General features: G+C 42.2%; 1 protein-coding gene across 1 annotated transcript; it reads left to right on the forward strand.

Moving 5' to 3' along the window:
* Positions 1-1317: 1317 nt before the first annotated feature.
* Positions 1318-6521, forward strand: LOC131228988 (probable isoaspartyl peptidase/L-asparaginase 2). Its single transcript, XM_058224838.1, has 4 exons — positions 1318-1541; positions 2732-2965; positions 4101-4187; positions 5870-6521. Exons 1-4 carry the CDS (start codon positions 1380-1382, stop codon positions 6365-6367), a joined length of 981 nt encoding a protein of 326 aa, XP_058080821.1. The 5' UTR covers positions 1318-1379; the 3' UTR covers positions 6368-6521.
* The last annotated feature ends 13867 nt before the right edge of the window (positions 6522-20388 follow it).

Genomic DNA, 20388 nt, shown 5'->3' on the forward strand with positions numbered 1-20388 from the left:
ACTCACTGAATGCCCAATATTTACTATCGTGTGGTCCACTTGATTGTTGGATACATCTCATTTTTTATCACACGTCCTAAAATGATATTGCAAAACGTTCGGACGGTGTGAATTTCTCACAAACATCTCGGTAGGACCCACCCAGCATCCGCCGAAAGGCTTTCGCAGGAAATCCGCGTCCAACATGGACGGTAACCAGTTTGCCGACTCGTCATCCCGGGGGCGCGGATTGGATACTGACAAGGTCAGCAGCCAAATGGCTACTGAAGTGACGTCACCAAGCTTTGTGGACCCCACCATGGTGCATGTGTTATATCCATACCGTAAAGATAGTTTTATGGCATTATAAAGAGAATGAGACGGATCTAAATTTCAAGTGACCCACCACAGAAAACCATGTGAGCCGTCACAACCACTGTTGAAACATTTATAAAGGCCACAGTGATGTATTTTTGAGATCCATCCCATTCATAAGTTAACATAGAGACAGATGAAGTCGGAAAAAAAAAATATCAGCTTCATCGGAAACTACCGTGGCTCCTAAGAATTTTTGAACGGTGGATGTCACTGTCCCCACTATTTTCTACGGTGGGGTCCACACTTGAACTTTAGATCTATCTCATTCTCTTTTAAATGCCATAAAAAGATCTCTAAAAATGGTTGGACGGTATGGATACAACACATGCTCATGGTGGGGTCCACGGAGCTTGGTGACCTCACTTCAGTGGCAGTTTGGCTACTGACCTTGTCAGTATCCAATCCGCGCCCTCATCCAGGGTATGTCCCACAATATAAACGGTCTAGATCATCGAACGCAAACGTGGAAGAAAGAACCGCCCAGCGTGACTACACATATAGTCAGAGGAGGCGTGCCAACAACTAACGGTGTCATCTGGGGAGAACGTTTCCATGAGATCCTAGCCGTACACCATGTGTGCTATCTAATACCCGGGCCCCACGGTGGTTTATTTCTATGATTTTTCCATATACCCACAGAATTCTTTCGGTGAGTTCCATCTGAGTTTGTGTATAAAGGAATCAGGGCTTAAGAGGGAGTGGCCCACCTGATGGACGGTCTGGATCTCATAGATATAGTTCATCCATCCTGAAAAGGCGTGTAGAATTTCCAGAAAATTGGGAGGGCATTCTAGGAATTTCAGGATTGAGTGGCGGTGGCAAAGAGGAATCAGCTTGTTCTGGGAATGCGGACGTAGGACCCCGCCGGACACAGGACAGGTGGGCGAGGATTCCAAATTTTAATATACTCCAGCCTATAAAGATTTCAATTCCGTCGTTCTCTATATAAAGCGATATCTTCGTGCCAGGGAGAACACAAGGAAGAGAGGGAGAGAGAAGCAAGAGAAGGAGATAGAGAGATAATGGGGGGTTGGGCAATCGCGGTGCATGGAGGGGCTGGTGTGGACCCCAACCTGCCTGCTCAGCGCCAAGAAGAGGCCAAGAGACTCCTAACCCACTGCCTGCATTTGGGCATCTCCGCACTCCGCTCTTCTCTCCCAGCCATTGATGTTGTTGAACTTGTTGTATGTTCCCCTCACATCTCCACCGTTCATTCATATGTTATGTCCTTGAATTTTTTTTGCATACTCAAATAATCAATTTCATTTGATATACTCGTTGTTCATAAGATTGCAACCCACCTCTTTTTCTTTTGAACCATAGATTCTGCCTCTGATCTGAGCCGTTCATACTTCCCTAATATGATTATTTTCTACAACCCATGAGTTATTTTGGACCATAGACTCTTCCTGTGATTTGAGCCGTTCATACTTCTTCAATATAATTATTTTCTATAACCCATGATTTATTTTGGACCATAGACTCTGCCTCTGATCTGAGCCGTTGATACTTCTTTAATATGAGTATTTCGTATAACCCATTATTTGTGTTGGATCATAGACTCTTGGGGGTCTCTCTATCTATCTGTATTTTATTTATTATGTTGTTGGCTTTATGTTTGCATGACTTGTTTGAAGATTTTCATTTTTGGACTATTTTCTCTAATTTTTCTCACTTCATTTGGGTCCATACCTTCATCGATGGTATCCACTGGTCCATGATTTCATTGATGTGGCGTCCCCAACGACATGAAAGATGTGTGATTTTCGTCCTCTCTGTTGAGTAGTACATGAAATCGTCCTCCATGTTTACAACTTGCAATCAACTTTTACAAATATGCATGTGTCTTTTTTAGATACTTCCAAGTGGCCATGATTCAGTGCATGCAGGATACGAATCTTTAGAATCTAGACTTATATTTCCCCTTTATATATATATATATATATATTTCCTTCTTTATTTCATAACAATGATAGCGAAGTGTCATTTTACCACACCTTTTTTCTTTTGTGGTCCACACACTTCTGTCTCATTCTACTTTTTCAACAAAGGCAAGTTGTAAGGTTCTGAGGCTGGTTGCTGTGTCGTTTTGGTGGCTTGGCAATTTGAGCCGTCCAAATCACGGGCCTTTTTTTCTTTTCGTTTTTTTTAATTTTATTTTTTTATTTTTTATGGATGCACCAAATCTTGAAAACCATCCAACTGGATGGTTTGGATCATTTGATAAGCTGTCCACGAGTTGGGTGGATGGAATCTTGGCTGATTATCACATGGCGTCTCGTGTGCATTGCACGTGCCATGAAAACCTTCGAAAATAGTAACAAATAGTATTTACAAATATACCCGGGTGACGTGGGTGTTTTGGCTTTATCAGGTACGTGAATTGGAGACGGACCCACTTTTCAATTCTGGCCGTGGATCTGCTTTAACGGAGAAAGGAAGGGTGGAGATGGAAGCCAGCATAATGGACGGTCCCAAGAGGAGATGCGGTGCCGTTTCGGGTCTGACCACTGTGAAGAACCCGGTTTCTCTCGCACGACTCGTTATGGAGAAATCTCCCCACTCCTACCTTGCCTTTGAAGGGGCCGAAGAATTCGCCAGGCAACAGGTAATATGATCATTCCATCATAAACCGTTCACTAGGTGGGCCAAAGAATCAGGTTGACATGGGAAACACGTGTGTGTTTTTTGTACTCTATTGAGGCCAACTCTTTCATCCATCCATTTCATTCATAGGCCAGGATCCACCAAATGGATGGATCTGATCTCACACACGTGAAGTTAACGAAATAAAGCGGTGGGTATCTTACCTTGTGGCGGCTCATGGGGTGTTTGGTGAGACAGAATATTCAACCCGTCGTGATCACTTTCATTGAAAGTGAAATATGCAAATTACCAAAAAGCCCCGCAGAATTACTGTATTTCCATTCTGTTATGACAATATGATCAACAAGTGACTTTGAGGGCACTATAGTCCAATGTCCATAAGCTCAGGAAAATCCCACGACTGGAATCCTCTACAAACACAACCAAAATCTGTGGGGCCCACCATGTTGTATATGTTGAAATCCACATTCTCGATGTTAAACGTTCCACCCCACATGGAACAACGGGGATGGGATGCTAACCATGGATTTTGTGTGTGGGGTCACCGTATGGTGTATATCTTTCATCAAATCCGTTAATCGGGTGTAAATCACCAGGATGATGTTAGGATACAAAAATCATCCTGATAAAAAACTCAGGAAGGCCACTCCGTGTGAATTTATCAGTTTCGAGACCAAGTTTACAGTGTTCCCATTGGTGTGGCCCATACGATTTTTCAATCAATCTTATATTTTCCATTTACGGTAAAAATAATGTTTCTCACCTGATAGACGGATTGGATTCTACATATATAACATGGTGGACCCCACAGGGCGTGGGTGTTCTCCCTACTGGACCTCACTAGTAGCTATTTCTGTCCCATCATTTAAGAGTTCGTGTTTGTGGACCACCAAATTAGTTGGTCCCCACATCCCCATTGGCTGTCCTGAAAATGGTGGGGACCATTTTTTCCCACCAGTTGATGGGGACCAACTGATATGGTAGTCCTGATCATTTACCAACTCCGACTATAGATTTTGATTTTCTCGCAAACAGCATTCTCATTTAATATTTTTCTACTGATGAACGGTCACGATCAACCCATGACCGACGGTCTTATATTAGTAGTGACGTTTTTTTCCTGTGGCCCATTTCAGGGGGTTGAAACGGTGGAAAATGCATACTTCATAACAGAAGAAAACGTGGGAATGCTCCAGCTGGCCAAAGATGCAAATACTATCATGGTATATTCATGCATCTTACCTGGAAATCTTTTCATTCTAAGCTTCTCTTTGACCATATATAATATTATTAATATTATTTTGTCGTCTTCTTCTATTAGATTGTAGTGTTATTTTAATATTTTTTAGTCGTCACGTGCGAACAGACGGCCCGCACACTCAACACGTGTGGTCTGGCTTTTTATTAGAAATCGATTTTGACGTATTGTGTGGCACGTGTATGGACGGACCCAAAACAGTCTAATATAGGTATGACCTGTACCGGTGGTGACTGATTCGAGTCTCAATTTTTAGGCTGTTGATCAGATGGTTGTAATTTCTGGGCGTCACCTGAATGTTTATTTGCCATCATACCTGTTGATAAGGTTACAAAGAACTGGATGAAGGGACCACTTAAATATCAGCTTGATCAACAACTTTGGTGGCCCACAAGAAGTTTTTAATGGTCAATAATCCCTGTTTTCTGTGGTGTGGTCCAAATGAGATTTGGATCTGCTTCATTTTTTGGATTATGTCATAAAATGAGCTGTCAAAGCGGATGAACGGCGTGGATCCACCAAGCCCAATATAAGGGATGGTATGCACGTATCGGTGGTGACCATTCAATTCTCAAATTTTTAGGCTTTTGTCAGATCAGATGGTTGCAATTTCTGGGTGGGCAATGAATTTCGGATATTCACCTAACGGATGGTATGGATTGATCGATTGATGGTCCACGTATCTGAATTTCAGTTACAGCTGTAAACTTACTGTGATAGAGGGTACTTGTGTTATTTCTCTCTACATATATTATATTTCTGACATGGCCTTTTATATGTCGAAGGGTTTTCAGCGGAGAATCTTTAAGAAAGATATCAAAAGTGGGGTTTGAGGACATCCAAAGGCCACCATAACTGGACAAGATTTAAAAGATGGCCCACCTACTTAAAAAACAATGATCATTCATGTTATGCAGTTCTCTCGTTGCATGTCTCTGACAAATAATTAAATAGATGCCATTTGCTTGTTGTCCACGTGACATCAGCTGTTTTAGTTGCATGCAGGTGGGCCATCTTGACACGTGATCCCAATCACACTGGCGTCTGATTGGTTCTTTTGTTTCAAAGGGTCCTCTGACAATATCTTTCGGATTTTCTCCGTGGATAATCCTGCCATGCAAGCTTTTTTCTTTCCCTCTCACTTGTCACTTGTGTAAAACATCTGAGCCGTGCAAAAGGTGCCTGGAAGTTTCGTGGGTTAATACATGAATGGTCCACCCATCAGATGACTACACCGTTGAAATTGATGGATTGAGACAAATTTCACCCCAGTTGATTTAAATGATGTGGCCCAACTTTTGTACGGTTCGGATCTTCTACACAAGAGACTGTCTCGTGGGAACAATTTCTCTTTCTCCGAAGGGGAGTTGGGCTGTGTTAGGCCCATTTCAATGTAAGTCATACCGGCCCGGCCCATTTAATGACAGATCATGAGATAAGTGGTCCGGATATAGGGTTAGGTGGGCCTCCAAAAACAAAAGTTGGTAAATTTGGGCCCTTGATGGGCTGCTGTCTAAGTGGGCTGAAATGTGGTCCAGACCACTGATTGGGTCCCGAAGGTCAGGTGGGCCACCCCCAACCATTACTAACCTTGATGAGCTGGATGTGATGCACTAACGATGCTTTTTTTTTTAATTTTGTTTTCAGTTTGATTACAGAATTCCAACGGATACATGCAGCGGAGCAGCAGGGACCATCGACAGCCCGCTACAAATGAACGGCCTCCCCATCAGCTTATACTCGCAAGAGACGGTTGGATGTGTGGTTGTCGACGCCCAGGGTCGTTGTGCGGCTGCCACATCCACAGGGGGTCTCATGAACAAGATGAGCGGTCGGATCGGCGACTCCCCCTTGATTGGGGCAGGGACCTACGCATGCGATATCTGCGCCATTTCATGCACCGGAGAAGGCGAGGCGATCATACGCGGGACCCTGGCTAGAGAAGTAGCGGCTGTGATGGAGTACAAGGGCCTGGATCTCCAAGATGCTATTGATTATGTGATAAAGGAACGGTTGGATGAAGGAAAGGCTGGTCTGATTGCTGTGTCCAATGATGGGAAGGTGGGGTATGGATTCAACACCACTGGAATGTTTAGGGGCTGTGCTACTGAGGATGGGTTTATGGAAGTGGGAATTTGGGAGTAGTGTTTGATTGAGTAGTGTGGGGTCCATGGAATGGTGGAACTAACATAGGTGTTGGAGTCCATCTCAAACTCTTTAAGGGAAAGTCTATTTATCGTAGGCTTGGTAGCTGTTGTTCTGTGGTTTGAATTACTGGAAATATAGTTTAGCTTGTTCACATTGAAGCGTTCAGATTTACTGATCTGGGTGGGGTCCATTGGATCAACGGTTTGGATGACTGAACCTGAGACCTTTTGATTTGTGTACATTCGTTGTTGACAGTACTAAGTACCCTATTGGACTCTTGGTGCATCAGACTGTGGAGAAAATGTGACGATGCACCAGCGTCAGTGAACGGGGCGCATGGTCTGGTTATCCTAACCGTTGATCCTATGGAAATAATAATATAATAAAAACCCTAACAAACATTTGATTTGAAATTTAAAACACAAAACCCTAACAAACATTTGATTTAAAATTTAAAATGCAAAAGAGAAGTTTTTTAAGGTTGTTGGAGAAGATCAAGGGATTTGACTGACTGACTTTATCAATGATCTCAGTCAAAGTTACAGATTTTTTCTTCTTAACATCTCCCTGCGAGCTGGAGGGGGGCGTATCCCTGCGAGCTGGAGGAGGGAGACACGCCCGCAGCTTGTCTCTAAAAAAACAAAACCGAACTGAACTTAACCCCTTACCCACAGCTTATCTTTAAGAAGACAAAACCGAGCTGAACTTAACCCCTTAGTGAACACATCAGCAAGCTGGTCTTGTGTGGAAAGGAACTGAAGGGAAATGTCCTTATTAGCAACCTTCTCCTGAATGAAATCTTATCGACAAAGATGAAGCATGGAGTCGAGTGCAAATTAGGTACTACCCCCGCTTGTTTCGAGCTTGAGACAACAGAGGCTCTGAGGGCAACTGAGGGGCCACCGTGATGTATAAATCTTATCGACACCGTCGTTACCTTTTTCATATAGTCCACTCCATAGCAAGCAACGATGCTAAGGACGTACACCATTGAAACCTTCCTAGGCTCCTATGTATTGTTTATTTTCCATCTGACCCCTTAATATGCTCATGTACACTTGAATGGAGTGAAAAAACAAATATCATCTTGATCTAAAACTTCTATGGTCTCTTAGTAATTTTCAATGGTAAGAATTTAATCACCACTATATGGCCTATTTGAGACTTCGATCTTCACTATTTTTGAAATAATGTTGTAAAATAATAAGAAAAAAATGGAAATCAGATTGCGTACTAAGTTACTCAATACGCTCTTATCGTACTAAGTAAACTCTGTTGGGCCCACTGTGAATGTATGTGGTCTATCCATGCTGTCCATCCATTTTTACACCTCATTTTAGGGGTTGGGCTCAAAATTGAAGCATATAAAAAGCTCAAGTGTATCATGCCACAAGAAACAGTGGAAATAATAATTTCCACCGTTGAAACCTTTTTAATGCCCCCAGTAATGTTTATTTGTCATCCAAACTGTTCGTAAGATCACAATGACATGGATGAAGGGAAAACACAAATCTTAGCTTGATCTAAAACTTATGTTGCCTCTTAAGAAATTTTCAAACGTAGGCTTCAATTCACACTGTTTCCCGTGGTGTGGTCCACTTGAGATTTGGATATGCTTGGTCTTTAAGTTAAAGCCCTAAATTTATAGTATAAAACGGATGGACGGAGTTGATACAATGCATGAACGACAGTAGCCTCGGTAGAGTTTACTTGGTACGGTTAGCGTACTGAGTTACTCAATACTCAATATGCTTCCAAAAAAATGAATGAACAGGAACAGGCGGGGCAGTACCTAATCCGCGCCCCATGGAATCTGCGCACGCGGATTTCCTGCTAAAGCCTTTCGCAAAGGTTCGGGTGGAGCCGACCGTGATGCTTATGAGAAATCCAACCCGTCCATCCATATTTAGAGACCATGTTAGGATATAAGACCAAAAATGAAGAGATTCCAAGGGCCATACGAGATGAAACAGTGGGGAAAGGAATGCCTACCATTGAAACCTTCCTAAGCTCGACCTTGATATTTATATTTTCATTGGGATGAAGCGAAAACACCCAAAATTTAGACCGATGCAAAACTTTTGTGGCCATATAAATATTTCAACTGTGGTCACTAAATCCTTACTTTTTCCTCTCGTGTGGCCCATTTCAGTTTGTCCTAAAATTAGCTCTAAAATCGGATGGACATGTTGGATTTCTCACAAACATCAAAGTGAGCCCCACTCAGAACCCTTCGGCATGAACTTCCTGCTAAAGTCTTTCGCAGGAAATCGGTGTCCGGAATTTGCTCTCCACCTGGCTTTTGACAAGTTATAAAATAAAAAATAAAAAATAAAAAGAATGGAGGTGATCATTTATCGTACACGCCACGTGCTTCTACGTCAATCTAGATTGTCCATATTACTATGCCCACGTGAGGGAGCAGATTTCATGGAAAGCATTCCGCTGGAAGTTCCTGGCCTCGATGCGAGGTGGGGCCGACCTTAATGTTTGTGAGAAATCCACTCCGTACATCCGTTTTTCCAGGCGAGATCATTTTAGTACATGCAAAAAAATCAATTCGAAGTGGATCCAAAACTTAAGTGGGCCACATGAGAGGAAACAGAGGAGATTTAACGACCACTGTTTCAACATTCATATAGCTATAAATGTTTATATTAAGCTAAGTTTTTTGTGTTTTCACTTCATCATTATGGGAAGGACATTATAAACGGTTTAGATGGCATATAAACGTCAAGATGGAACCATAAAGGTTTCAACGGCAGGCATTTCTTTCCCCAATTTCCCCCTTGTCTGTCCCGTTTGAGTTTTGAATCCCCCTCATTTTGAATCGCATGGCCTAAAATGATATCAAGAAACGGATGAATAGGGTGGATTAATCACTAACATCACGGTGGGCCCCACTTAGCATCCCATAGCAGGAACTTACTATGAAAGCCTTAGCCTGAATTCCGCGTCACCCTATTGGAGTGAAGCATTAAAATTACACTAATGAAATGATCACAGCCATCCAATTTGTGGCCATAAATTGGATCAATTAATCGTCAGACCCAATTCAATTAAGAAAAATGGTTGATATCTATCGTCATATAACTGTGGGTTGGCCTCAATTTCTGAAAACTTCATATTAAAATGAAACCACCAAGCAATCAAAGTAGACCATATGTCCGAGTGGTTACGGAGACAAGACTCGAAATCCGTTGGACTTTGCCTGCGCAGGTTCGAATCCTGCTGTCGACGTTTTCATTCTATCTTTTCTTCCTCTTGATCAAAGATGGGCTGGTTCTATGGCCCAGCCGGACCATAGATGGATGGTCATAAATCCCTAATAATCCGTTGATGGCTATAAATGGATGGTCCATCCACCTACAATTAGGCACGGTGCCGGCCACTTATTTTGGGTGGCAATGGGCTGGGTGGACCGTCCCGACCCTGTTGTAAAGCTCAGGCTTCAGTCCTTCAACTTAGCCACCGAAAAGGTCCAAAGGCAAAGTGTGAGAAGGCCTTTAATGTGACATGGAGATGATTAATGACATAGATCGACTATACTGTATCCATTTTTGGCCCAATCTCAGCCATTCGCCCAAGACACTAATGAATCGTAAATCAAACAAACTGCAATTTTCCGACTCCAACAGCACCTATCTCTCACAAAAATGTAATTAAAAGATCCCTTATGCGTCTCATAAACATCTCCCATATTCGATTGGCCATTACCAAAGCAGTAAGTTGCAGGGAGAAGGGTGGAGCACTCATCTCCAAATACCGTCAGATTACACTGTAATGCATATCCAAAAAGCTAGGTTACCAAAAAATGGCCCATCTTGAGCCGTTTTTAGGTGTGGACCAATTAAACCTCTTGATTCCCCTACGCATCTGCTATGGATTCGGATTCCTATTTACGGAAAATAAAGGAGAGGCAAATATAGAGGCAGAGCAGAAAACCAGAGAAGGCAAAGACTATAGAATTCGATTTGTTGTGGAAGAACTGTTTGGGAATCAACTCTCGAATTTAGCCTTGGCCGTGTTGCACCGTCATTTGCTTAAAAAGGGATGTACATGTCAAACTTACCCCTCTGCCCCTCTAGACAACTCTCTGTAGGGCCATTTCGTCCAATTGAAGTACGAACTGTCTAAAGTTGGAAAAGATATTAAAATCAATAAGTATGGTTGAAATTTGGGACATCTAACCATTCCTTTTAATAAAAAATGACATCTAATTTTTCTATTTACTTCTCACATCTCAAATTAAACCATATTTCACTCCACACATATCCAAAACATCAATTACCTCTACATGTGTACATCTGCTACCACTTTTTTCTACTTTCCTTTATTCTGCCTACCCAGGCTATTAAAACCTAATGCAATATGGCTTAACATAGTATACTATCCGCCCTTCTACTGCTTTTGTCCACCTCACCATCCACATCATCATCTCTTCACCAATGAAAACTCATCATCTTGCCAACTAAATATTCCACTACTACAAGTCTACACCTCCCAAACTAATCATGAATTTCAAAACATGCCTAGCCAACACATCATCCATATGGGCCAATATATGCCCATTTTTCTTCCACATCATCCCATTATATCCAATGCATAGCCCTTGTATCCACATCACCTTCCACTTATGCAACACCTCTTTTTCAATTAGTGCATGCCTCTTATCTTGCCATATCACGTTCCCACCACCTACAATTCTATACTTACCGTTATTTTTCTAAAAAAACTCTCTCATTCCTTTGCTAGAGAAAATCTAAGGGCCTATTTGATTTCTTAGTTTAACAATAAATAAGGGAAATTATAAATAAGAAAGTAATTGAGTGTTTGAAAAAAGGCAAATGCCTTTTTATTAAAGTGGCAGTTGCAGGGAGTAACTACGTGTCTTCCTTGGGAAGACTCCTACTATAATGAATTTCATTTCGGGATTTAGCTTCTTATTTCATCGGCTCCATGATGGGATGTGATATCCAATCCGATGGTTGTGATGACTACCATTATGGTACACATGCATGGTAGAAATCCTTACAAGGAGCTCTCTCTTTTGCTTCATAACCCCCTCCAGCCTCCCCTTTTACAACGTCTCTCAGGTAAGTCCGCATGCTACTTACTTTCATCTATATGTTTCCTGTGCAATAGGGTATCACTTAATTTACCTCTGATCGTCGTTGTGACCTGTATTTTTTATTTTATTTTTTTTGGTTTCTTTTTTTTTGTCCAGGGGCTTACTTGTGCAGGATCCTCTTCTTACAAATAGGACACACCTGTAAACATTCCACCCCAGGCTGATAAGCTAATTGAGTTTAAACCGATAGATGGTCAACCAAACCCCAACCCTAGAGGCCTAAACCCTAGGAACTTCAATCCTAAACCCTAACCCTAGAAGCCTAAATCTTAGGAACCCCAATCCTAAACCCTAAACTCGACCCAGACAACTCATTCAAACCAGTCAACCCAATCCTGAACCCTAGGAACCTAAAACCCTAGAGCCTTGAGTCAACTCATTTAGTTAAGACCAAAGTCAAGCCCAAATCAAAACCCAAAAGCAAGCCCAATCAGAGTACCATGGAAAACCTCAACGTAACAACCTTCACAATAGAGCCTCCACATGAGTGAGGGAGGCTGCCTGCCAAAGCAGGGAGTCCAAGTGTGTACCGGCGGCAGCTAACTTATCGTCGACCATGTGACACTTTCCCTCTTTGGGGTGGTATCCCTCGAGCATGTGGAATCTCCCTTTCTAAACCCTAAGTGTGCAGTTGATGTGTATTTACTACAATGCCTATCTCCTTACCCAAAATTACTTTTTTACCACCTCATCCAAACCATGAGATGATGCCATGTGGCAATTTCCAATTACAGCCCTTCAACCACCTTTCACCCCTGGACTTTATAGGAATTACAAGAAAACCAGGTTTGGAGGCTATAAATAGCAACCACCCCTTCTCATTTGATACATCCAGTAAATTAAAAAAGAATCACTCCTCATCCCTTATGGCCTTAGCCATTTTTACATCCCTCCACCAAGGAGAGTGAGAGAGATAGAGAGAGAAACCAACCCTGGTCTAGTCTAGCTTAACCAGAGGCCTGAGTCTCCTACGACACCAAGTTCTAATCTGAGTCATTCAATCTAGACTTGCGATACTACCATTCATCTAGCCATTTAAGCTTTAACCAAATTATATCATTAGCATTGTGTAATACTCATTCCCTTCTCAACCCCCTTGGTCCTCGTATACATTATCACTACATTACATTTCATCATTTTCTCACATCTAACTAGCGAGCAAATGCTTTATGGCTTGGCGATATAATCAGAACTATCCCACCAGAAACCTTAGCTGGTTAGTCGTCGTTTTACCATAAGCATCAACCCTCCCATACATCACACTTCTATATATTTTGCACATTACACTCGGTCTTTTCGAACATATTCTCTACGGCTTGCTAATATAATCGGATCCCACCCAACAGAAATTCGAATCGATCAATCATCATCGCTATTGCATCACAATACATCTTCTACACGCGGAAACTAATAATTTTCCTTATAAATTAGTCAGATCTTGTGAAGTAAAGACTGTATTTTTATATAGGCAGGGTGAATGCCTAACACCTTCACTCCCTGTAACTGTGGTCTCTTACTCGGAATCTCTAAAATGCAAATTCATGAGTCATCTTAGGGTTAAAGATCTTTGGGTTCTCAATCCTAAGTGTTTCTACATGGTCTAACCGACTATAGATTCGAAGTAATTGGTTAGTGGCGAATCTAGTCAAATATAACAACCTCTTACCCCCAACAAAAGCCCTCAAGCAAGGCAACCTGTGGAAAAGCCAGCCGATCTCCCATGCCTCGGAAAATCTCCAACATCCAAAGAATGGTGACTCTGTTAGGGAGAAGCTAGTCACACCCGTCATGACCTGATTTGAAAAATAAGATCTTGCAAATACCTAAGGAATACCAGTTCTCACACATTCACATATGCATTTGCATCTGCATCAGCATTCGTCCCAAAAAACTAAAAAGAATTTAAAATTTGTGCCTCTACGAGTTTTGCATTCTTGAAAAAATCTCTCTTATCGCATCATAATCCACACCATATCACAAAAAGCTATAGATAACCCAGAGGAATATGTACAAGCCTTCCATGCTTTTAATCTTGCAGAAGCTCAATTTGACCAGTTAGAGAGGCAAAAGCCACGCCAATGGCCTGCATCTAAGAATTGGCACAAGGCGTAAAAGTAATGCAGGAAATGTTCCTGCAATTCATGCAGGCACAAGCCACCGTAGCCAATAACCAAGCTGGCCTAGTTCAACAACAACAAGTAGCTCATAGACTCTGTCCAACTTCTAGTTCAAATCAAGCACAACCGTTGAACTCTACACAAGACCATCGACACCAACTAGTGCAACCATTGACCATGGGGCACTTTTTTCAGTACCCTTCCACAGCCGAGAGTCAATTCCGAAACAATCCCGCAATAGGGATTCCCAGTCAATTTCAAAACAGCTTCGCAACCAAGGCTTCTAGTCAATTTCCATCACATCCCATAACCAGGATTTCAAATCAATTTCAAACTGATCCTACCAACAGGGTCTCTAGCCAATTTCCAGCACATCCCGCATTTGGGATTTCAAATCAATTTCAAACCGATCATGCGAACAGGGTCTCCAACTAATTTCCAGAACATCCCACAACCGGGATTTCAAATCAATTTCAAATCAATCCTACAAACAAGGTCTCTAGTTAATTTCGAGCACATCCTGCATTTGGGATCTCAAATCAATTTCTCGCAGTTGCTTCCCCGACTAGAAGCCCAGGGATAGCACTAGCGAATGCCCAAAATGGGGGTTAGTGTCAAGCCCAGTTCAACCAGCGGAACGTGGCGAATGCCCAACAAGGGAGTCACTTCCCATCATCTCAACCTCCCTCGACCGAGAGTGCTTTTCAACTTCAATTTCCCACAACCGAGAACATGATTATATTCCAACAAGCTCCCCCTCATGAGAGCCATAGGATCGAAGAAGTCGATCATTATGTTGAAGAAACAAAACAGGCCTTATCGCAAGGGACACAGGTCCCCCAAATGAGCCACTCGAAAATAAAGGAGTTGCCGGAGCAGCTCCAAACTATGCAAAACCAGCTTCAAAGACAGCAATGGGTCGATCTACCCTCAATGACATTTAAGGACTTGTGTCCCTTCTCAGATCCTTAAGGGCGTGTTTGATTTTCTAAACCATCGGTAATTACCATGCAAATAGGGTAATGATTATTTCCTGTAGTAAACACGGCATCGTAACTGATGCTTGATTTGACGGTTACTTTTTAAGCTCTAAAACTGAGGACACTACCAAATATATTTGGGACCACCTTGATCTATGTGGCTTATCCACACTGTTCATCTGTTATGCCAGATGAATTTAGGGCTTGACCAAAAAAATGAGGCTGATACAAAGCTCAAGTGGACCACACCACATGATTTAGGGAATCGAACATCTAGCATTAAAAACTCATCGGTGCCATTGTTTCCTTTAGTGTGGACCACTTGAGTGTTTGATCAATCTCATTTTTTGGCTCATGCTTCAAATTTTATGCTAAAATGAATTGACGATGAAGATATATCGTATATATCAAGGTGGGGCCCAAAAATTTAAACCAGTCATTTTGACTCGGTTTTCGAAATTGAAATGTAAGTGCATTTTCAAACAGGGTGGAAAAATGATAATTACTAATTCACGGGTATTTACACGTGATTTAGAAAATCAAACAGGCCATAAGTAACTCAAAACTTTGAGGTTCCTAAATTCAAGAGATATAATACCAACAGATGTCCTACGACATGTTTCAAACCATTCTATAGGGAACTAAATGCAATAGCAGAGAACGAAGGAGCTCTGATCCTCCTATTCTGAAAATCTCTGAAGGGTGATGCCTTGGATTAATACACTTCCCTGAATTGTCATTGGATCAAAATCTGGGAACAACTCTTGCAAGCCTTCATCGAAAAATTTTCTTAAACCTCAACATGGCTCACACCCCAATCAATGACGAGAAGCAAATTTCTATGATTGTCCATTCAACGAATAATTCGAGCATCTCTAGGTATTTGATCTCACACCCTTACGTAAACTTACTCAACTTATCCGTGTTGGAGAGCAAGTATAAGCAGGAATACGCACGTAAACGATCTCCTTATTGCCTCATCATGTCGCTCCAGTCAAACAGAATAAGGTTGAAGGAAAAAATGTAAGATACAGGAATGAAAATTACAATGGTTACGTCCATCGCCTGGCAGAAGCAAATAGCATCAACGCCATAGCTCAAGGCACCCAACATGCGCCTCAACAAGGATGTCAGCAGTACCATCAGTACTGCCCTTAGCATCAACAACAAAGATATTAACCACTACCTCCACCACAAAAAAAATCCACATCCACGGCCTCCACAACCATAGTAGCAACAACATCAACAGCAGTAACCTAGGGGAAATGCCCAGTACCCCCATCAAAATTGGCAGATGAATAGGGAGTTCAGGAGATTCACTCCACTCACACAAATGTATAGCCAAATCATGGCAATGTTAGTGCAAAAATAACCCTTACTCCCCTACAACCCAGACCACCTCCAAATCCTCTACCAATGAACTATAATGAGAACAAGTATTGTGCGTTCCCCTAAGGTCGAGGGCGCTCGATAAAAAGATGCTTCTCCCTAAAGCATGCAATCTAAGATCCTATTGACAGTCAGAAGATATCCACCTCAGATCATGGGACTGCTCTAGCACCTCCCACAAACATTCTTAAGAATCCCTTACCACAGCATCAATCAGACCCCAACTCATTAAGAGGTCCAGTCATCAACTTCATCGAAAAGGAAAGCATCGATCGCTTCTTCACTCCTATATGATCTATCCTCACCATCTTGGAGGATCACTCAAATGCACCATTAGTCTTACAAGGGGCATCTCGGACCCCTCTTCCAACTGTCGAATCAGTAATCCTTCAAGGAAGGAACACTCCCTATTTCCTATAATAATCTCCTATCAACAATCAGCCATAGGAACCAATGGTATCGAAAGGCACACCCTCCAACTTTGAACCAGTCATTCTGCAAGGGGCACCTTAAGTCATGAATTGGTAGTCCTTGAGGAGGCTTTCTCCCCATATCCATCGTCATTCTCACCGATTCAGTAAGAGGGAGCTCGCAGAAGAATGCATCAGGAGTCAGAAGTTGTGGAAGGAGCACCATCAGCATACGAGCCAGTCGTCTTTTAAGGGGTAGCCCAAGCAATCACTGACATGTTACTTAGGGCATCTTTTTTGCATACCACATCAACTAGCTCATGACAGAAGGCCTCCTTGCCAACCACCAGTAATGGAGAAAAGACCCTTCTTCATCCCATGGCAGCCTCCGACAACAAGAGCAATCAAGCCAGAGCCTAGGCCTCATATCATCTGTGAGGACAAACCTCACCATATCTCATTCGGCGAAGGTAACAAAGTGGTCCTACAGGTAAGAGCTCCTTATGAAGAGTAGATGGTGATCATCCCTATAACACCAGCACAACCGCCAACATCCAAAGAACCAATGACACTCGAGGAAAAATAGCCTTCATGCTGCAAGTCGGTTCCTTGGAACTATCCAGAGTGTGACGAAGTGAAGAACCCAAACCTTAACGGATGTTGTGCAAGAAAAGATAACGAAGTCTCTAAAAGTGCTTTGTCAGGGTAAGGGCAAGAGACAACATATGATGTAGCAATACGGCTCAAGACGATCCTATCACAAATATTTGTATGGGAGCTGCCATGCACATCATAAATGCATTGAGAGCTCTTTGCGAAAACATTAAGTAATGCTCATATCATCTCAAACACTGCCAAAAATGATTGCACTCATGATTAGGCAACTCCTCGCGCTCAGGGCCATCACCTTCACAGACGAAGAGCTTCCTCCCGAAGGCCGAAACCATGGAAGAACTCTCAATATCACCCTACGGTATGAGAACCTACAAGTTTCACTAGTTATCCTCAAAAACAGCTCAAGCCTAAATGTGTGCCCACTCAAGACTGCAGTCTGCCTCAGAATTGAACCTTCATCCTTTCGGCTAAGCAACATGAACATTAAAGCCTTTAAAAACTCTTGCCAGACTGTGGAAGGAGAAGTAGACATCAAGGTGCAGATTGGCCCAGATATCTTGGTCATCACTTTTCAAGTCTTGGATATATCCACGTCCTTCAACATGCTATTGGAAAGGCCATGGCTTCATAAAGTCAAAGCTATTCCTTGTACTCTCCATCAACAGGTAAAATATATCTTGGACAACAAGGTAATCTTTGACCTACTTGAATATGAGTTTATCATTCTAAGCGACTACAGTACATAAGAACCAAATGTCCCAGTCATCAACATCCATCATTCAGAAGAAGACATTCATCACCACAGTTTTGAGATCGAGACTATGAATACAATCACCAATCCATCACCAATAAGTGTCGAGTATGTCTTGTCACTAGCAGAGCTATAGAGCTTTAAGTACCGTACAAAGAATCACTTTGGGACAAGGATAGTAGAGACAACCTATAATAAAAGGAAGTAGGGACTATGATACAAGCTTGTTATTAAAGAGAAATGGAAGAGGAAATTTTGATGCACGCCAATCAACTTCGTGAGACTTGGGGCTCCTTGTAAGGAGGAAATATCAAAAGGATTGACCTCACAATATAAAGGCCTCCCTTTATACCTAAGTGAGGCTTTGTGGCCTCTTATTCAGTGAGGAACAATCCTATTCAGTGAGAAACAATCCTAGGGCTAGTGAGGAAGGAAGCGCCTACACCAAAAGAAAAAGAAGCGTTGGATTGAGAGCAAGACCAAGTACAACACCTCGAGGATCATCAGGATGCCTTGATACCCATCATCACAATAGCTCCAGCAATTAACCAGGGGCATACCCCGCCTATCTCAGCATCAATCAATCAAGGGGATGACCTCCTCGCTCTAGCAATCAACCAGGGGCACACCATGCTTGTATCAGCTTCAGTCAATCAAGGGGTCAATCTCCCCTCTCCAGCGATCAACTAGCGGCACAGCTCGCCTATCCTAACATCAATGAACCAGGGGCATGCCTTGCCCATGCCACTTACACCATCAACTACACCAACGTCATCCATTAACAGCCAAGGGAAAAAACCCCCATCATCCAATCACGACCACGGCAGTATGATCTATTAGACCATAAAGGGAAAATGGTCAGCCCTGGATTGGTCGGATGTTCAAATCCCAAAGCAATACCAGAAGGCGGAGCCGGAAGAGTTCTAATGGATGGTAAGTGACCTGTGAGGGACTGAGTACGACTAAGATCCTGAACTCGACCTAAGGAAAATCATGGTCGTCAGCCAGACCACGATTCTCTATTAAACGCATTGACCCCCACTTCTTCATGGGAGGGAACGCAGGGTTTCAATTGGACAACTACTAATTTAACCATTAAATAAGCCAGTGAGCCATCCGAGGGCACTAGTCTCCAAAAAAATGTATTAAAAAAAAAATTTTAAGACAAAAACCAAAAACATCTAGCGTTTTAATTTCTCAAATTTTAAAAAAATTAAATAGCTTTTCAATTCATGCATTCAACAATGTGTCTAGTTTGTCTGAAGTGCCACATGAGTTCAAAGTTGGAACATAAGATTTCGACATCGAATTGGACTTCAAACTCATGGGTCTGGATGAATTTTAGTGTGGGAAAGATGAAGATCTAACTCCTAAACTCAAGGATCTCCTCAAAAAGTTTGAAATTAAAGCCAATGTCATAGTTTATGACTTCGAGGCAGTAAACTTAGGAACTCCCAAAGTCCCTAGGGAAGTACACATCGAGATATCCTTGCCGTCTAAATTCAAGAAGAGAATGGTAGAATTCCTGACTCTGAGACTATCCAACTTTATGTTCTCATATGAAGACATGTCAAGGCTCAATGAAAAGCTCGTTATACACCATCTACAAACAAAGCTAAAGATGAAGCCAGTAAAGCAAAAGCTTAAAAGAATGAAACCAGCATGGGCCCACCATGACTTCCCCATGTCGTACATCGACACTATGGTTGACAACACTGCGGAGCACAAGATCTTCTCATTCATGGACAATTTCTCGAGTTACAATCAAATCAAGATGGTTGTCGAAGATCACGAAAAGACTTCATTTATCAAGACATTAAGAACATTCTGCTACAGGGTTATGCCGTTCGGTCTAAAAAACACGGGAACTACATACGAGCGAGCGATGACAGGCTTTTTTCACGACATGATGAATAAGGAAATAGAGGTATACATAGATGACCTGATCGTCAAATCTTACATGATTGAAGACACTTTGAAGAGTTGAAGAAGCTCTTCAAGAGGTTGGAGAGGTACAATATCCTACTTAACCCTAAAAAATGCATCTTCAGTGCAACAGGAGGTGAACTCCTCAGCTTCATAGTTAGCTAGGAAGGCACCAGAGTTGAAAAAATGAAGACAATATCCATCATCAAGATGCCACCTCCAAGGACAGAAAAGGAAATCTGCAACTTCCTCGACAGAATTTAGTACACCGGCCACTTTATTGCACAACTCACTCCCATCTTTGAGCCAATATTCAAGCTCCTTCGGAAGAATTTGCTTGAAGAATGGAACGATGATTGTCAAGACGCCTTCGATTGTATCAAAAGATATCTCATGAATCCACCAATTCTAGTGCCACCATGTCCCGAACAACCTCTACTATTATACATATCGGTAGCAGCGGATGCCATTAGTTGCGTCATCGACAAACACAGTAAAAAAGGAAGGAACAAGCAATATATTATCTAAGTCGCAAGTTCACTGATTATGAGACCAAATATTTAACACTCGAGAAGACATGCCTAAACTTAATCTGGGTAACTCAATGACTTCGGCAATACATGATCACATATCCTATCATCCTCCTTGCTCGCATGGATCTGCCCAAATACTTGTTCGAGAAACTGACACTTACTGGAA

The sequence above is a fragment of the Magnolia sinica genome, chromosome 16 (assembly GCF_029962835.1).
Source record: "Magnolia sinica isolate HGM2019 chromosome 16, MsV1, whole genome shotgun sequence".
Classification (NCBI taxonomy): Eukaryota; Viridiplantae; Streptophyta; class Magnoliopsida; order Magnoliales; family Magnoliaceae; genus Magnolia; species Magnolia sinica.